This window comes from Melozone crissalis, unplaced genomic scaffold, assembly GCF_028551555.1.
Source record: "Melozone crissalis strain CALT ecotype California unplaced genomic scaffold, PUWL_Pcris_2 ptg000090l_1, whole genome shotgun sequence".
Classification (NCBI taxonomy): domain Eukaryota; kingdom Metazoa; phylum Chordata; class Aves; order Passeriformes; family Passerellidae; genus Melozone; species Melozone crissalis.
Genome location: NW_026535867.1, coordinates 1743212 through 1763832, shown reverse-complemented (window position 1 = coordinate 1763832; position 20621 = coordinate 1743212). Strand labels below are relative to the sequence as shown.

At 43.2% G+C, this 20621-nt stretch overlaps 1 protein-coding gene across 1 annotated transcript in view; it reads right to left on the bottom strand.

Annotated features, from left to right (window-relative positions):
• EFHC2 (EF-hand domain containing 2) overlaps positions 1–16313 on the bottom strand; it is a 56041-nt gene extending 39728 nt beyond the window's left edge. Inside the window, exons 1-3 of the mRNA XM_054291324.1 lie at positions 16244–16313; positions 9067–9252; positions 4115–4265 (exon numbers count right to left, since the gene is read on the bottom strand). Coding sequence (XP_054147299.1) covers positions 4115–4265; positions 9067–9252; positions 16244–16285 — 379 coding nt within the window. The 5' untranslated portion in view covers positions 16286–16313. The remainder of the gene's footprint in view (positions 1–4114; positions 4266–9066; positions 9253–16243) is intronic.
• Positions 16314–20621: the final 4308 nt, after the last annotated feature.

Genomic DNA, 20621 nt, shown 5'->3' with positions numbered 1-20621 from the left:
TCCTCAGCACAGCTCTCTGACTCTGCACAGCTCAAGAGTGCATTAGAGAGAGGAGAACATGCTTTGTTTGCACAGAAAGGAGGAGAAGCCTCCACTATTATTCACAACAACACAAAGAATTAATCCCAATAAACAAGGAGGCTTCTTACATTCATTTATTCACCCTTCCAGAACATAGCAAGGTCATGATTTGGCCACCATCAAATACGGCAAAATCACAATTATTTCAAGGCCTTGGGGGAGGCTTAAACTCTTAGATAATCTGTTATATTGGAGGAGCTGATGCAACTTCACTTTCCCACTTGTACTTTCCTCTTCAGCCAGCCGGCCTTGGGAACCCAGCCAGGAGGCAGCTCCACTCTCTTTTTCAGCTGGCTGACCTTGGGGAAACCAGCCAGCTGCTCCACTCTGCTCTGGCTTGCAGGGTCTGGATTGCACTGGAAGCCACAGTCATCCCCACAGGAACAGAAATGACCTTTTGATAAGACAGTATCAGCCAGCCACAGTCCTGTTAACTGGGAATTATATGTACAAACACTTGCAACTGCCATACATAGCCTGGCTCTCTATGGGAGAAGTTTTTTTCTTATACTGAAAGAGTAATTATCATTCTGGCTGTGGAAGCAGCATTTGGAGTTTGTTATGTGGTCAGGTTTTCTGTCCTCCTCGCCTTATCTTGACTTGGGCCTTGTGCACTGTGATTGTCCTGCTGTTTCTTGCTTTGATTCTGGTTTCTTAAGTTCAAGGTCTCTGCATTTTCTTCTCAGTAAAGATTTCCTCTAATGCTTCTAATATTTGCCAAATAGCAAGGCAGTATCCAAAATTAAATGAAGTTTAAATTTCAGCTATTTAGTAGCAAGCTTGTAAGTCCAAATTAATGTCCAAGTACAGCAGCCAGTTTCATAAATCAGTTTTTAAAGTCACTGAAACATTTCCCACAGATCATTCACTTCATTAGTTTGAGATTTTGATCAATGGTAAAAACATATTTTCTTGCTTTTTTTCTCTGAAGCCAATTTGTTTTAATTTTGTAAAAATATAATTCAATTTAGAAATTCTTCTAACTTCTTTGACCACTGTTCCTTCACCAGATCTTCCTGCAGTCTGTAAGCCTGTCCAAATTTCTTTCCACAAAGCCTTAAGCACTACAAGGGTACAATGGGAAACTACTGCATTTCTCCAATCCCACCCATTCAGAACATCAAAGTCTCATTTGTGGGTTATGGCACAAGCACTCATAATCCCACGGCCTCAAGGCATTAACCAGCCAAAATATCCTTGATCTACCCTGTCACAGCTCTATCTTCTCTCCAAGAAGCCTCCCAAAAACAGCCGTCCCAGCTGTCTGGTTTACATCTTTTTTGACAGGGCAAACATCCAAGTTAGTGTGACCAGCACCCTCTGCCTTCAACAGTTCAATTCTACTTTATCCATCACTGGTTTTTGCTGTTCCTCTACACAGCCCCTTTCCTGGCACTGCAACTCTCCAATTCTCCACACAGACAGAGCCCATCCTGCTCCTGATGTCCTCACACATTTTTCTTCATGCACCTGTGATCTTTTGTTCAGTGCAGTTTGCCTTTTAGCAACCCAAGCTCTCCTACAGCTGAACTCTCCTCTACAAATCTCTGGAATTTTAATTAACTGAAAAGTTGTGCTTCAGCAGATGTGCAGAGAGCAGCAAAATGGTCAGGATCCTGAACTTCAGTTCAGTTCAGCTCCTCACCCTGTTATGACCTTTTCTGTATGATCCTGGGTAAGATTTTCATTCCTTTGTGCTTCAGTTTACCAGCTCCATAATGCAGACACTTCCACTCCTGTTGTTCTTGGGCTTAAAAATTCCAGTCAGGATAAAAAAATTTCAACAATATAACATAGATGGATGGATGGATGGATGGATGGATGGATAGATAGATAGATAGATAGATAGATAGATAGATAGATAGATAGGTAGATAGAATTATATTAAAAGAGGAAATGGGACAATTCTTTATTGAAAATTGTAAGATTAGCAGTTAATGATTTAGTATATATTTTTAGAGAAATATTGGTTTTGCTTGTATTCAACAAGAAATATTTAGAGCCTTTAACATAATAACTTTGTCACTGGTCTTCACTTATGAAGTCAAACTCCAAGTGCATGTGAGTAGAGAATCCTCTGATGGGTGTCTCCATCACCTCTTTCACTCCACATCACATTAATTTCTAGGACAATAAGAATATTTATGTAGATGTTTATGATAAAGTATAGGCCCTGTATCTATGCATCAACTGTGAAGCTCAAACACATTCCAAATAGTCCTTGGGTCTTTCAACATACAGTTTTTCTTCCTTCCTAAACACAACCAATACACAGAGCTTCTTCACCAGATAGGTACGAGAGACAAATAAATTAAGTGCACTTTGGACATCCTGGAACATTTATTTTTAATCTCTCAGGTAAATATGTTGCATATACATATTTATCTCACATAAAGTACTCAGAGAATCTCATAGAGACTTTCAAAACATCCTTGTATGAAAGACTGAGAAAATTCTTGTTTCTCTCTAATACTATTCAGTTAATTTTAGGTCCAGTATCAAAGGTGATTCCAAGAATCATTAACACAAGATACAACTGAGGAAACAGGAGGAAATTGTAGCCTTCCTGTCACCAAAAGAAAAGGACTAGACTGCCAAGAACATTAGGGCTGAAGAGGCAGCCTGCACAACTCATAGTACAAAAACAATGAAAATAACTCCTTCAAAGGAATCAGCTTTGAATTTGCTTTATCCTGCTCTAAAGAATCTGGCTTCCACCTTGTCTCTCAAAGGCATCACCTCTGACTCTCTGTACTTCCTTTGTCAGTGGACATTTCCTCTAAGCCACAAACCCCAGAAGCAGCTGCTCCCACTCTTGGGGCACACAAGTCAAGGAAAACCTAAACCCAATGATGCCTCCCACATGCTACATATGTGTGCAGGCTGGGGGTAAGGGAACAAGCCCCAACATGATTTTCTTCACATGAGAAAGCACTTGCCCAGGTAGGAGTACAACAAGGTTTTATTGCATTCAAAATCAATCCCTGTTGAGGAGCCTACAAAACTTCAGGCAGGAACTACTCAACACAGGAACAGCAGCACCTGAAATACTGTTTTAAGAGACTCACAGGCAATTTATCCCAGTCCTAACAGTAATGATGCACATAACACCTTTAAATATTATCTTATTCTGTAGACAGAGAAATTGATAGCATCTGCTGATCTGGGAAAAGAACAGGGTAGTTAAATGGTTAACTTATTTTTCAAAATTGCTGTGCTAAGAATGTATAAAATGTACAAAACATCTTTGGGGACTGGGAGGTGCAGCCATCCCAAGACATCCTGCTTCTCTGGATTATATCCCTTGAAAACTTTTAATTCTGGCAGCAACCCATAAACACCAAGAAGCAGCAGCTGTGTTCCCCCTGTGCAACAGGGTGTTGACCGCTAGATCACATTTTCTTAATATAAACCAAGTCCAGAGATACCCCAGTAAATCAGCATAGCAAACCCTCCTCCTGAAGCCCTGAGGCTGGCCCCAGAGCAGGGCTGTGACACTGAGGCAAGGCAGCTCCTCAACTTAAAAGGCATCAAGGAAGAATTACTGTGCCAAGGGCACTTTAATCATAAAAGAGCCAAAAGCCAGAGGCACAGAAGACTCTTTTGTTCAATAATGGCAGAGACACTGCAGTAGCTCATGAACAATTACAGAGCTGCTGCCACAGAACTCCCTGTCACTGCCGAAAGGGGAGAAGCCAGGCTCAGGAATGGAGATCTAGAACACAAATTGTTTTTGCAGGACTGACACAACACTGACCAAGACCTTACCACCATGACTTCAAACTACCATATTAGAGAAAAAATTGTATGTTTGAGTAGGGGAAGAGATTCAGCCTTAGAAAACCCACATCTTGAGAAAGGAAAACAAAAGAATTCACATTATGACCTGTAACAAGAAAAGACAATTATACCTGTGCATTTACAGCCCATTTTAGCTATAAGAACTCCCATTATATATCCTTTGGAATGGACCAAGACTGCAGAGAAAAGAGAAATAAAGGGGAGGAAAAAAGGTGCCAATAAAAACAGATACCTTGATTTATGCCACTGTCTTTCACTACAGGCTCTGTCACTTGAATTGTATCATCTTCAAGGAAGAAATATATTTTACAGTGTCTGATTCTATACAGCTCTTGATGTTTTTCAGGCACTTCTTCTTCAAAATAGGCATCAAAACACAATACCTATTAAAAACAATAAATAAATATAAAGCAGCAAAATCTCCAACACTTTTGCAAAATAAACTTGTAAAGGTCATAAGTAACTAAATGTATGGATTTCAGGAGGTAGATTTATTTCTCAGAAATGTAAGAACAGAAATCCACATTAAAGCACATAAATATAAAATTTTTTGCTTGGCATTTTTATTATCACAACATGTAAGCAGAGATGGAACTCTAAAGTAAAGAAATAAATCAAATACAAAACTATCAGCAGGTTGCTTGGAAAATCTTCCAAACAAAGCATTTCTGATAACACAATGAGCTTCCCAGGTACTGAAGCAAATTTTAGACTGCTAGTCTATGAATTACTAGAAAATACAGTGCATGATGACAGCAATGGCTTCACCATCAAGGTAAGTGGAAAGAGTTCTTTTTAAGCAGATCCTGTTCAAATGAATGGTACTGAAGACTATCAGAGAGAAATGACATTTTTCAGGAGGCATTTACAGCTGTGCAATGTTGGCATTTCAAAACTTCCCTGGTTCTGCAGTTCAGTGAGTGGGGAAATCACACAGAGTGTAGCAACTTCTCTTCATGGTCTCTTGTAACAGCAATAATGCAAAAAAAAACCCCACCTTCACAGGGGAGGTGCTCACTGGCCCTCATACCTGGAGATCCCAGCCCAAACTCAGACATCATTACACAAACTTTGCACTTCTTGGGATCAGTTTTTAACCACCAACACCAATGTTAAGGGACCATGAGAGATGTATCTACTTCCTAGGGCATTATCTAGCAGGATGTCGGCTTTGGTAAGTATGTGCAGGAAGGCATTCATTAAAACAGGCTTCTATCCTGTTCCCCCAACACATTTGAGTCAAATGATTGTCAATTTATACTTAATTTTCCATACTGGTTATGTTTAATAAATGCAATTACCTTTACTCTTGATTCATCAGACAACCTGAAGCATTGAAAAAAAGTCAGTTTAACCATTCCCTGTGTTTCAACAAGCATCCAGCAGACCATGAGTTGGAAATGTTTGAAATCTAATAAGCTGGCTTATTAGAGTTCCCTGCATGACAGAACACACTGGTGAGTAGTCTGCACTCCTTTTGCTCGTGCCTTTGGGAATCTCAAAGTACCCCCATGAGTACTCAGGAGTACTCTGTCATCCAGAGATTGTATAACACCTCATGGACAAGAACAACCTCCTTTTCTACAGCTGGGCAGAGAGAAGTAACAGCCTGCACACAGCAACAGCCACCCTGTGTCCTGCTCAGCCTTCTCAGTCACATTCCCTTCTCTCAGGCAGGTAAGTGCAAAATGAGAATAATCCTGTTTCCAGAAATTATTTCAAAGGCTCAGATCCCACTGATTTTCAGCAACCATTGAACAGTATGACAGACACATTTTTGGCATCAACTCTCCTGCACTGTGACCCTCCACCACTAGAGAAATAAAATTTAAATTATAATCAAATTACATAACCATTACCTGTTAAACCTGATGGCATGAAATCTTCACACAAAGGAATCTAGAAAACTCAGTTATAGTTTGTTAAACTAGTACAACATGCAAGTTTCTGAACAATGTACAGACTTGAAAATAAATTTAAAATCTAATACTTGTCCACAGTTTTTAACTGTGGATTTCACTGTTTCATGTACCAAACAGAAAAACACTGGACAAAACATCTGACATACAGCTGAGGCAACACAAACTATCAACCTGCAACATCTCTTCCTCTTTCCATTTGCCTAAACACTGGTGCAGAGTTCCATTTTTGGTGACCAAATGATCCTTCCTGACCTCCAGCTACTGCTCTGGAATGACCAGGAGCCCTGTATAAATCTCTTGAACACTCCAGGGGACATAAAAGGTGCTATGATAGAATCACTGTATCCCAGTCTGAACATCCTGGGCTTCACCTGACAAGGACCAGAATTTCATTCCTCATCCAGCTGCTGATAACCCATAAAATCACTCAAAACATGGAAACTTCTGCACCCTTTGTCCCTATTCTGCCAGTCCCACTAGAATGCTCTTCAAGAGCTCTGCTTCATCACTAATTGTTCTTAATTATGTCAATGATCTCTTCTGAGAGCAGTTGTCTCATGAGACACCAGCCAGGCAAAGCAGTCTGCTTGCACAGAACTCCAAGCCCAGTCACATCTTTAATACATTGGATTTATTTCTTTCTCTGAGCACACACCTATGCCCTGGTTTATCCCATCTGAGGAGCTTGTGCAGGTTCTTTTGCACTCACACTTTATTCTCTTTACACCCTCATCAACGTGCTAGTGTGTGACAAATATATGCAGCAACCAACTGAAATTTTGCAGATCAAAGCAGATGATTTGGGAAGTGTGAGGAGGGGAAGGAACAGAAGATGACTTACTTTTCATTTTGGACCAAAATTACTCTTAAAAATACTCAAAATGTAACACTTACTACCTGGAGTCTCATCTGCAGTACAGAACAACAAAGTTCCCTTCCCACTCCTTAAAAAATTAAATGTTACCTATGAAAACCAAAAATAACAAATATTGAATAAACTTTGCGGCACTTTGCAAAGTGCCACAAAGTTTTCCCTGGCACCTGTGGCAGTCAAATTACAAATATCATTCCTAGCCCAGGAGGCCTTGTGTGTGTACTTAATCATAGAAGAAATTAAATTTACACCTGCTTCCTATTAGGCAAGTGAAACCACAAAGACAACTTCTCAGCTTACTTAATAATGAAGTTTTATGCCTGTCCTTCTTCCAGTTGCTATGGTACTACTGCAAGTTAACAGCCAAAGTGGTGAGAAAGCAGCTTACATTTCAAAAGATAAACACCCACTCAAACCTTTTTTCATTAAGTGCATTCTGCTGAGTCCCAAACTGCAGCACTGGAGGACAGAGCTGCATTCCAGGCTCTTAACTGGGGAAGCTAAATTACTTGGAGAGTGAGTGCCCTGTAACAAACTGCCATTAATACAAACACATGAGCCCTCCAGAGGCCAATTCTGAGCCTGCAGACTCCTGTCCTGGACTGCCCTGTGGATGGATTAGATCAGGAATGGCCAAGGTCCTCACACCAGCCAAGGCCAGGAGCTGATGCTCACTGGTGTGGGAACCCAGCACATCCCTCTGGCTGTCCAGGACAGCCAAGACCCTGCCAGGGGGCTCAGAGACCCTGGCACAGAGCCCAAAACACCTGTGGGTTTGATTATGACCCATGGAGCAAATTACCAACCTTAGATGAAGATCTGCAAGCCACAACAGTTTAGGTAGAATAATAGTGAAGTTATCATGGGGTGGAAAAGTAGATTTTGGGGTTTTGGTATGGGGGTTCAGGAGGCAAGATGGAGGGAACTGGGTGTGTCCAGCCTTTCACCTTCTTCTTCTTGGCCTCCATCTTCTGCTGTGATGTTGGCACTTTTGGATTGGTTTAGAGTAGAAGCTCACTGCCTAACATAGGTGATAGGTATTGGAAAGTAATTGTAAACATTGTATGTGTAGTTTTTAGTATAAAGACATAACACCACCCTGGGGGCAGGCAGAGTGCCTGGAACTGCCCTGCTGGATGGACCTCGGCTGGACAGGAGAAAATTTTTTATAGATAAGGAACAATAAACAACCTTGAGACTGAGAAATGAAGAGCTCTGACTCCTTCTTCAAGCACCAGGCTGAGAAAAGAGACTTTCTAACATTTCATGGGGTCACTCTGACCAGCTAAAGATCACGACACACTGGAAGGTCCCTCTGCCTCCTACTGAGCCCCTTTGATTCCATAGGCTTGGATCCAAGGCCTGAGGAGGCAACACACCCTCCAAAAAGGGAGAAGGAAAAGCAAGTCCAGGTCTGGCTGAAGCTTTAACTCCTGGGCACACTGGAGCAGGTCACACCCAAGCCTGCTGCTCTGGGAGCAACACCAGGGATCTCAGAGGCAAAGCCACCAAAGGCACGTGAGCTGTTCAAACCCAACATTTTCTTGTTGTAGTTCTGCTCTGCCAAAAATGAATGTGTAATTGTACTCCAATTACCTGCATGGCTTCTCTTTTAAAGCAAAAACTATGAGATTTGCCTTTCTTCTCAATATTTAAATACCATAATCATTTAGTCATGCAACATTTCTGCTATCTGCTGCATGATTCCTTTTTCTGGATCATTTTCCTTCCCTGATTGTAGGCTTTTTGCTTTAGAAATGAAACATCTCTAAGTAGAATTTAATGTGAATTTAAACATAGCAAGCAACAACAATGTGCTACAAAATCCCTGTCATCACAGGTTACAGTTATTTGATAATTCTCTAACTTAAAAGATGACACTAAATTCTTGCAAAAAAAAAAAAAAAAATCCAAACCAAACAAAAAAAAAAAAAAAACCAAAAAAGCAAAACCAACCAAACAAAAACAAGCCCTAATTTTAAATTTCTGTGCAGCACTCCACTGAGTTTAATGATTCCCAAGTGCCCAGACACACTTTCTCCTGGATTGGAGTTTACCTTACATTCATTCTTACCACCTTGCCAAATAATTCCCTTCCTGTCATCATTTTCACTAAAAAGAAATATGCTTCCCACCCCCTTAGTTTTGCTAAATCCTGTAGGAGATGTATCCCAATACAGAAACATTTTTATAAATTGTTTTTATGTTTATATTAATTTTATAATACATTAATATAATGAAAAAAAATACCCACTACCACTCTTTTTGCCTATCTAGGAGCTTCTTTTGCATGCACAAAATAATCTTCTGAAATATCTAATGGAATGTCATTGTTATACTTTGTCATATTGTGGCTATTCATCAAAAAATATATATATTTCAACATACCTGCTTGTCAAATGCTATCCAAGAAGGAGGACCACTTCCTGATGCTTCAGGATGCACACTGCTGCTAATTTTCAGGGTCTGACCAGGTAAAGGTTCACCTCCTATTCCAGGTTTATCTTCAAACAGCCTCCGAACATTATTGCTGTACCCACAGATCTGTGATCTGTGGAAGTTTTCTCCCCCAATCTGTCAAAAGTGCAGAAGAAAAAGAGAAAAAAATTTCTGTGTTTTTGTTTTTATGTCTATGATAGCTGACCATCCAGGCAAGGAGGATTAATCATGCAAAAGTTTCTTTATATTTACTTTTAATACAGACTCTAAAATCTGTAACAACTGGAATGCTGCAAGTGACATTTTCCAGTGGCAAATTTGCCAGTATTATAGACAAAAATGGAATAATATTCAATAGTTTACCTAGGCTGAGAGACTGGACAGTAGCAGATGTTAAATCCCACACTCCTGCCCTGCAATAAGGATTGAGGTGGTAGAGAAAGAATCAAATCACCCTCAAGAACTGCTGTAAAAGGTAAAGGGGAAAGGCCTTTCCTACAGCTCTCCAGAGGACAAATGGAAACAGTTCAGCAGCACTCAGAGAACAGCCTGCTCTCCTTATTCATGTCAAAGATCTGATTTACACTTGCATCCCTGAGTGCAAATAAATTCCTCTGCACTAGTGAATACACTTGAATTTTGAGAGGCTCGACCTGAATCAAAAGGCAGACATTCATTTCATCTGGGAGTATTTCAAAAAAAGGAATCTCTGTAGTGATTCCTCTGTATTATTACTATTTTTTCAGGCAATCAAAGATGGAGTGCTTAAAAATATAGGAACAAGCAACAGCAAAGAAAACCATCTTGCCCACTCAAATTTCTTGGCTGGGGCTGGAGCCAGTCTTCAGTGACACAGAAAAGCTTCTGGGCTGACACAAATATCACTCCTGTCCCTGGGAATGTCCCTCCTCAGAAGCTGCCTGCTTGGCTGGCCACAGGCAGCTGGTGTGAGCTGGCTTGGGCAGCAAGCCCCTAATGACCCCACACAGCAGACTTGTAGAAGAGGGCAGGGAAATAGGAAATGCCAGTGAAAACTCCACTTCCTTCCATGAGCAGCAATCCTGATTTGTTAGCTCCTCTCACTCTGCTATTCTTCCCTTTCTTGCTCTCTCAAATCCTCAAAATACTTTATCTGGGAAAGTAGAGAGGGCGACTGCACCCTGGCATGCCCATAAAGAGGAGAGAGGCCATCAGAGCTGTGCCCTCTCTGGGGCTGGGGCTGGGGGAACATGAGGGAAGATCAGGCTGAAGTGGGAATTGATGTTATGGCTGAGAAAAGCAAAGGTAGAGGAAAAGGTTGGACACCAAAATTTTTCACAGCAGCACCAGAGCAGCATGTCAGTCAAGTAGCAGGGGGACAAAATTGCATCCCCTCTATTTGGAAGACTGGGCATCACTGATTATCACATGCATTTGTGCAAACCACTACACACCCAAAAGGTGTAGGCAGTTCTAAGTTAATATCATAAATCAAAAAATGGTACAAATAATCCGTTTTCATGATGGCAACATTCAAATGCTCTGAGATAACACAACACACACCCAGCAGAGCAGTTCTGGGAACAAGTGCAAGCAGTGAAGCAGCAAAACCTGAAAGTACTCAAGCAGTAATTTCATTCTGGCAGTATGAAAGAGTCAGGAATTGAAAGGCAGAGAAGCAGCCTCATGGCACAGAATTATCAACACCAGCCTGCAGGAACTCCTGCACATTGGGGTCACAGGCTGAACTGTTCACCTGCCTCCAGGTGCTCCAAATCCAATGGCACAGAACAGAGAGTGCTGACACAAACAGCCCAACCACTGCTTTAGCTGAACCTTGCTTAAAATCCTTTTGCACACCACTTTGGCAAGGACAGCAGTATGAAAAAGAATACTTACTATTTTTACAAATCATTATTTTTAATACCATGATAATCAATGCCTATACCCTTTCTTAGGTTAAAAAAAGCTGAGCTAGCCAGTGCCATTTGAAACAGTTATTGCAAAGGAATAAGGTTCACATACTGGGGTCAGAAACAATCAGAGCTATGGAAGCACATCCCCAAAGAAGATACTTTAAATGTAAGCAGTGTTTTGGACAAAGGTGGATAAAAGAGCATGCAGGAAGTATCATAATTTAAAGAATTATATAAAGGAAACAGAAAATTTCTCCTGAAGGTATAACTCAAGAACGAGTTACAGAATGAAAGAGAAAATTAATAAAAGGAAATGCTTGTATGCAGACTAGGAGTTCATGGGGCATTGCTCAAGCCAGGAATTTAACCAGTCCCATTTGCAGGAGTGATGCCCAAAATTAATTATTTTATATCAGCACAGATTTGTGAGCTGTGACATAAAATGCCATGCTTAGGTGTGAGCACTGAGGGCATCAGGAGCAGAGCTCCATGTGGCCATCCCACCTCTCCCACAGCTGCTCTCCTGGATCTGGAGCAGCAGGCACTGACAGGGGCTGGCACCTGCTTTGTAGCACATCTGCACTTGAGATGGTTTCCTCTCTCTCCTTTGGGTGCTACTGAACTTCCCTTTGTTCTTTTGCTTCTTTTAAAAATAATTTTGTTCCTCTGCAAGCTGAGAAAGAGCTGGGGAGAATTCAGGAAGGAAGGGAGCTTTCTGCATTTATCAGTTCAAATGCACAATAACTACAGTCAAGCTGAATTTTAAAAGGGGATTTTCTAGGCAGAAATATCTGATTTATACTGAAGGTGCTACAGAACAGATCCACTTTCTGGGACAGCAAGTATTTAATTATTTTGCCTCTATTACCAGAGCATGTGTTAGGGAGAAAGGCAGAGTTAGCAAAGCACAGTGAGGGTGGCAGTTTTCCTGAGCAAAGGAAAGCTTTTCATGTCCTCAAAACTTCTTCTAGAAGCATTTGCTGTTCATATGTCTTTGGGGTTTAGCAGCAAAAATATGGCAAAGTGTTCATCAAAGTAATCCAGGAATGATCCTGCTGGAATTTCCAGAATTTAGGGCTAAAATCACAACATCCTTAGAATTTTATATGGAAAATACATGATGAAACAGCTTTAATTCTGCTAAGAATCTTTTGTGTCATTCCTGTAACTTTTTAGGGTTTGACAAAAAGACTGTTTTAGATTCCTGATCACATAATTACCTATCCCCTTCTTCCAAAAAGCACCTAGATCCACAGACAAAACCATCTCTTCTCAAAATCTGTGCAATTATTTCTTAAAAAAACCCCAAAAACAGAACAATAACAAAAATAGAAAGTTTAAACAAAGATTAGTTAAAATTGAGGATCGCAAAAGGGGAAAAATTGCATTTGGGAAACTTCACCTAATGAACTCAGACCACATCTGGCCTAAAATAGTGACAGAACACCGTGCCACCTCCACATTGAATGGCTTCTAACAGAAAGCTTTCAGAGAGCAGGGCAGGAGCTTGAATGTGTCTGCTGTGCCAATGCAGCTCAACTGAACTGTGGATGTGCTGAACAAAGCTGGACATTTTCTGTGTGCTGAGCCTGAAAACCATTGAGGCTGCACTCAGCAGTGACCAATACAAAGGTCAGGGCTCTCTGACTGCAGCTCTGGGCTCTGCACACTCAGCCCCTGCAGTCCTGGGGGACGCTGCCTCGTGCTCACTCTGGAATGGAGTCCCAGCAAACTCCCCTGGGAGCTGCACATTCCAGCTGAACCAAACTCAGCTGGAAACCTTCCAGCACAGCAGCTGCAGTGGTGGGAGAGCCCTCAGTGAGCTCTCAGAAGCCGCTGAGAGAGAGTTTTTAACTCAGTCCCACAGGGAGCCATGGCAGGAGTGGCAGCACAGTTCTGTACCCAGCATCCATCTGTAATTCCCACCTTGGGAACAGCAGCTGCACCCTGGATGTCCTGCCCAAACCCTGCATCAGGAGGAACTGTGGCACCTCTGAACTATTCTAGGCTGCTGATAAAGTGTCCTGGCTGCTTCAGCTCAGTGATGGAAATAAATGCAAATGCTACACACTGTGCCAGTCAAATTCATGTGACTGATTTCCAACTCTTTTATCACCCCCTGCTTGCTTGCTGCAGAGGTCTCAGGGTGTTCAGGGTTAAGGGGAAATGGAAAAGGAGGAACACCCTAAGACATTGTTGCCAGCAACTCTGGTGCCACTCTAAAACATCACAAAGCAAGCTGCATCAACACCAATTCCAAGCTGCTGCAATGAACAAGGAAGATGTGGAATTTCTGCTGTGCCACTAAAGTTTGCAACAGAACTTTTTGCAGCTTTTCAAGGATGTAGTTCCCCCTGAGATCTATAAACTTATTGTCCAATTCTCTAAGAAATGCCAAGGAGAATTGTAGCACAGAATTTTCTCTCTGAAAGAGATTTCAAACATCAGGCAAGAGAATACACTGGTCAGCCAGCACTTGGCAAATCTGAACATGAAAATGTGTCTGCCACCCTCCTCCTTAGCTGCTGACACAGGCAAGGACATCAATCCACTACCAGAAGCAGCAGCTGCTTTGGAGAGCAGGAGGCAGATGAGAAACAGTAATTAAGGGAGTACCTGTGATGAAACCAGTGCCTTCCCTGACATGGTCCAGGCTCCAAATGCACAAACTTTTTCTTGCAGTAATGAAGCAAACCTTTCATATGCTGTGTTTCCACCATGTGTTCAAAATACCTGTATTGTTAGATTTCCTGATCACCACAAACAAAAAACACAGGCACTGCTGATGAGCAGCTGATCTTTGAACTTCTGTTTTAAAAGAGGTGGAGGGTTGTTGGTTTTTTTTTTAATGAATGGACTTCTGTGTACACAAACTACTGAAATTTTGATTTTGAACACTACCTTAAAGTTCTGATTTTCTGGAAGCCACCTTATTGAACACATCCAAGGCAGACAGAGCAGACATGTACTCCCCTTCCATGCCCTTTGTGGGTCTACAGATGAGGCAGGTGGAAGCATTAGGAGCAGAGACAAGAGAATTTCATTTGGAGCTTGAGCAGCAATGAGTGGAATTAATACCCACACATCAGTCTTGTAGAAGAGGACAGGGAAATAGGAAATGCCAATAGAAAACTCTACTTCCTTCCATGAGCAGCAATCCTGACTTGTTAGCTCCTCTCACTCTGCTATTCTTCCCTTTCTTGCCCTCTCAAACCCTCAAAATATTTTATCTGGAACAACTTCATAGGAACAACCATCCCCTGTCCCCTGTGCATCCTTCTTCAGGGAATGCTTTGCCACTGTTGTTTCTGTGCAATAAGAGGCATTGTGGTGATGCTCACAGTCCTGACAGGTGGGAACCCTTTCTTCCTTTTCAATTTATCTATAGCAGTGACACCTTTTTTCTCCTTTAAATATGTTATTTTCAGCTTCTCATTTGTGGAGATGAGTTGTCATTATTAACTCCACTCTTTCAAGGACTGACAAAAAGAGCAATCTGGAGCCCTCACAAGGGTCTAACCATGGTTTTATAATGTTGTCTTGTGGCACTTTGTGACAGCTTTCACACCTTTAGTTTTCATAACATACTCACTGCATGCACTTCAGCATGGAGTGTTCCACACTGTTAGTAACTCTTCCCAAGTATGTGAAGTTAAATTAAACCAATTAAGTTAAATTGAAGTTTGGGGAACAGTAAAGCCACAGATATCCCTGAGCTGAGCTATTCTGCTTCCAGCCAGCAGGTACCAATGGCACACACCTATTGTAGTGCTGCTGTTACACCCACCCCAAGAGTGGCACACACAACCAATCCTCAACAAAACAAATCTCAATTCTGCAAGAGACCGAATCTAAAAAAAAAATCCCAATTCACCACTAGACTTTTTTTAAACCCCTTCTAAAACAACAGCATCCAGCTGTTTCCAGGGTTGAAGATGCCTGAAAGATCCTCACAGTCTCTAGGCTGGGTGTGCAAGAGGGCCTGTGTTTGCACACTTGTGCAGTGCTGACACACAGAGTGAGGCTGGGAGTCCACATATTTCTACACAATTTCACACTCCCTGCACCTGGGAGTCTGTGTCTACCTGCCTGGTGTCTATCACAGAATCATAGAAAGGCCTGTGTTGTCAGAGACCTTTGAGATCATTCAGCTCCAACCCCCTTTTCATGGGGGCAGATTGCTCAGAGCTGCACCTGACCTGGCCTTGAACACTTCCAGCAGTGGGGCCCTGACATGTTCTGTGGGCAGCCTTGACCACAACATGTCTATACTGTGAAAATGACAGATTCTCTTCCAGGTATTGTAACACTATTAAGAACATTAAAACAGTTTCATTTGCCTCCTGAAGGCACTAGCTGGAGTGCTGTGCATAAATTCTGCCCCTGCACTGCTTCACATTAGAGTGTGTTCAGCAAATTCCTAGCTATCCTTGATGAAAAATTTTGAAGTAGTAATGGCAGCCTTCTTTTGTTTGCTGTGATAAAATTACCATCTTGAATATTTAGCCTGCATTAATGGTATTGGAAACCTTGAAACAGCACATCAGCATTTCTGTCACTGCCCTCTCTGGCAAAGCCTTTTTGGTTACTTATGTAGAGGGAATCTCTCCCTGTTTTGTTCTGTTAGAGCTCAAACTGCCCCAAAGCAGTTGCCAGATCACAGAATCAGTGAGGATGGAAAAGATCTCTGAGATCAATGAGTCCAACCTGTGACTGACCATCACCATTGTCACCCAGCCCATGGCCCTGAGTGCCACATCCAGGATCAGCACTGTGTCACCCAGCCCATGGCCCTGAGTGCCACAGCCAGGATCAGCACTGTGTCACCCAGCCCAGGGCACTGAGAGCCACAGCCAGGATCAGCACTGTGTCATCCAGCCCAGGGCACTGAGTGCCACATTCAGCCTTTCCTTGAACACCTCCAGGGACGGTAACTGCACCACCTCCCCGGGCAGCCCACCCCGACGTCTAATCAGCCTTTTTGTGTAGAAGGCTCCTGGTGTGCAGCCTAAACCTGCCCTGGGGCAGCTCTGGCCTCATCTCTCTTGTCCTGCCGCACCGCACCCGGACCCACCGCTGAGGCCGGGGGAGCTCAGCGCACCCAGGGGCGCCTCCCCCTGCGGGGCCGGCAGGAACGGCCCCGCCACGCCCGGGACCGCCTCTAGAGCGGCCCCCGCGGCCCCGGGGCAGGGCAGGAGGGCGGGCGGGAGGCGGCCCGGGCGGTCACTCACGTTGCGGCGGCGGGAGAAGCCGGGCAGCAGCGGCAGCGCCATGGCCGCCCCTCAACCGCCTCCACCGCTGCGCGGAGACCGCGCGGCGCTGACGTCATGGGGCGTGACGTCACGGGGCGGGGACAGGCGGGCGGCGACCGCGGGCGCTCCTCTCGAGCCCTCATGCCGAACCCTCATATCGAGCCCTGATCCCGAACCTTCATCCCGAACCCTTATATCGAATCCTCATCCCGAACCTTCAACCCGAACCCTCCTCCCGAACCGTTCATACCGCAACCTCATCCTGAACCTTCATATAGAATCCTCATCCCGAACTGCTCATACCGAACCCTCATCCCGAACGGCTCCATTCCGAACCACTCCATCCCGAACCCTCATCCCAAACCCTCATCCCGAACGGCTCCATCCCGAGCCGTCATCCCGAACCCTCATCCCGAACCGCTCATACTGAACTGCTCCATCCCGAGCCCTCATCCCGAACGGCTCTATCCTGAACCCTCATCCCAAACTGCTCCGTCCCGAACGGCTCCATCCCGACCCGCTCATCCTGAACTCTCATCCCGAACTGCTTCATCCAGAACGGCTCCATCCCGACCCCTCATACCGAACCGCTCATCCCGAACACTCATAAAGAGTCCTCATCCCGAACTGCTCATCCCAAACTGCTCCATCCCGAACCGCTCCATCCCGAATTGCTCCATCCCGAACCACTCATACTGAACCCTGATCCCGAACTGCTCATACTGAACCTTCATCCTGAACCCTCATCCTGAACCCTCATCCCGGGATTTGCTCCAGGGGGATGCAGGCAGGTCCCGGCTTTCCTCCACAAAAGCCCCACCAAGTGCAGGGGGTGCCTCAGGGTGGGCCCAGAGTCAGCAGTAGCAAAGTAGAAATAAATCCATTCATATATATATATATATATAATTAATATGTATCTACAATAATTAATTATATATAATTAATTAATATGCGTAATAATAGAAATATATCTAAATATTATATGTGTATATAATTTATATTGTTTTATTATAATATAAAACCACGTAATGTATAGATGTATCATAATATATTAAATATATGCATAATATATATTTCTATAATATTTATTACACATAATTATTTACTGAATGCTTAATTAACATCATATCCAACAGTAGCACACACTAAATCAATTTCTTCAATTTTCAGGATTTGACGGCCATTTTGATCAGGAGAAATTTAGAGAAAAGGGGGCTCAAGGGTGACCTCATGGTCCCCCACAACTCATGGCAGGAGGCTGTGGCCAGGTGGGGGACAGGCTCCTCTCCCAGGGAACAAGTGACAGGAGGAGAGGACATGGTGTAAAGCTGTGCCAGGGGAGGTTTAGGTTGGACATCAGAAGGAATTTTTTCATGGAAAGGGTGATGAGGTACTGGAATGGGCTGCCCAGGGAGGGGGTGGAGGCACCATCCCTGGAGATGTGTAAGGAAAGGCTGGATGTGGCACTCAGGGCCATGGGCTGGGTGACACAGTGCTGATCCTGGATGTGGCACTCAGGGCCATGGGCTGGGTGACACCATGGTGATCCTGGATGTGGCACTCAGGGCCATGGGATGGGTGACACCATGGTGATCCTGGATGTGGCATGGGGGACATGGGCTGGGTGACACCATGGTGATCCTGGATGTGGCATGGGGGACATGGGCTGGGTGACACCATGGTGATCCTGGATGTGGCACTCGGGGCCACGGGCTGGGTGACACCATGGAGTTTGATCACAAGTCAGACTCAATCTCAGAGATCTTTTCCAGCCTAAAGGATTCTGTGAAAATTTACCTGTCCTGGCGATGAGCAGTGACTCCACTGGACATGGAGCCCCCCAAACACCTCTGGAACTGGGGTCACAGATGGGACAAATCCCACCACATTTGGCATTTTCTGCACCAATTAATTGTTAATGTTTTTCATTTTGTGACTTTTACACAGCACATTTTACTCTGGGGCCCTGTCAGGCTAGAGGGAGGGGGAGGTGGGATGTTTTTACAGCTTTTTGTTTGGTTTTTTTTGCATTTTAGCCCACTGGGATAGGGAAACTGGGTCAGTGGGTTTCCACCTTCTGGTTTCCCAGCGCTGTACCACACATCTGCATTTGCATTTAGTATGGAAAGGTAAACACTTAAAATATATTTTAATTGAAAATTAGAGAAACCATCATTTTAATCACATTCATTTCATACAGTGGGCGGCATTACACAGAAATTTAAATTTCAAACAGAAAATACAGTGAGAGTTTCTCACGGATGGCTGGTGGGGGGAAGGGTTGTTGTTCTTTAATGGAAGTAACATTTTCCTTGTTAATAAGGGAAGTTGCATTCCAGATCATTTCCAAAGCCAGTTCCAGAGAACAGCAACCATGCTATGTTCTGTTCCTCCATTTTACATAAAGCTGTTCATTAATATGTGGTTTTTTTAATTAGACTGCTTTTTACAGAAAAATTAGTTTACGGATAGAATAGTTTAAACCAAAGTATTCCAGTTCTGATCTGCCATCACCCTGTCTCAGAGGAGCTGTACTTCAGCTGCTGGATGTCCTTATTCTCCTGGATGGAGTGGGTCTCCCCTGCCATATTTCGTACTCTATGATGCATCAGATCATGAAATTCCCATAATGTGTCATCCCTCCTCCCCCAAGCAGGGGCTTGTGGAACAGCATGGGAGATGTGCTCAGTCTGAGCAAGCCTGGGAGAGACTCTCCATCCAGTCCCCAGGGAGCATTTGTGCAGAATTCACTCTATGAATTGGAATTTCGCCAGAAATGTTCCAATTTCCAAAACTGTCATTTATGGGGAAATTATTTTGGGGTTGTTGTGTTCTTTTGGGGGTTTTTTGCCAGAGGGAAGGGAAGGGAAGGGAAGGGAAGGGAAGGGGAGGGGAGGGGAGGGGAGGGGAGGGGAAGGAAGGAAGGAAGGAAGGAAGGAAGGAAGGAAGGAAGGAAGGAAGGAAGGAAGGAATTGTAATGAGCCACCAAAACCAAACTCCTGTTTGGTTTTGGCGGCTCATTGTATAACAGGGTGGTTGAAATGTCTTAATATTCCCTCTGATATCAATAATAAACTGTTATTCCAAGGTTTCAGGCAGTAGGGGCAGAGGCTGCATGTGAAAAGCTTGCAAAGGAAAGTCAATGAAATGCAGAGTATCAGTAGAGTCCAGTGCATTTCCAGCAGAAAATCCTGTGAATTGTCCCTAAACCCTCAGGTCAAATCTTTCTGCACTTCTGCCTCCCCCAGTAAAGAATCCACAAGAGGCTGTGGACATGGGGAGCATCTTCCCTGTGCACCAAACCACCATTGCAATTTGATGTTTTCTACCAGTTTTCAATTATTTTGTTTTCTTTCAAATGAGAAAAAAAAAATAGTGTAATCTACTTTAGAACACAATTGCTTCTTTCTGCATTACCTTCTCTTTGGGGTTTCTCTCACATGTTTATCTTTTTTGTTCCTTGCTGTATTCACTCAGTAGTACAAACTGAGTGAAAACAAATTAATTTTAATGCCTTTTCTAGGAAAAATGAAAGTACTCCAGGAAAACCAATTTTGATAAAAGCTTTTTATTAAATGAAGATTGTTAATGACAACAGTAAGCAGTTGGCAGTGGTAAATTAACCATGTGTTCTGACTACTCTGCAGATGATAGTGGTGGATGTACATAGGACTGCATTAGTTGTGCAGTTCAAAGGAGAGAGAAAGCAGGAGGGGAGCTAAAGCTGGGGAAAAACATGGAAAATGCTGTCTTTGTGATAAAAAGACAGCTATTATAGTCTCTTTGTGTTGAGATTGAATTTTACTGGCAAACTTGAAATGAGTAGGGGAGTACAAATTGTAAAGTGAGCCACTCAAAACTTTCCAAAGAGGCTTAATTAAAAAAAAAAAAATATATTGGCTTTCACTCTGACCAAATGCTGCAGGCTCCAGGCTTAATCCATTTGTCTGAGTGGAAGGCCAGGTCTGACCAAGTTCTGTCAGTTTAGAACAGGAAAATTTAGAAAAAAAGAGGAAACCAGGAAGGTTAGACTAAAATCAGCATAATTTAGTGTTGCTTGTCTGTGAAGATGTCTCTGCTTCTGTCATATGTGTGACTTATCCTCTTCCTGGGACTGGTTTTACAGGCCAGGTTAAGGCTGGGCTGCCCAAAATCAGATTGTTCCCAAGCTTCCCAGTTTAAAGTGAATTATGACCCTGCATGGATCATCATACAGCACACCAAAACCTGAACCATGGCATACACTTAATTAGGTACCAGAAATTAAGAATGGAAAATTACCACATATTAATACCCTTTTCCTAAGGCCTGTCTTAGGAAAATATTGAATGCTGTAAGAGTCATTGCAATAGTCAGG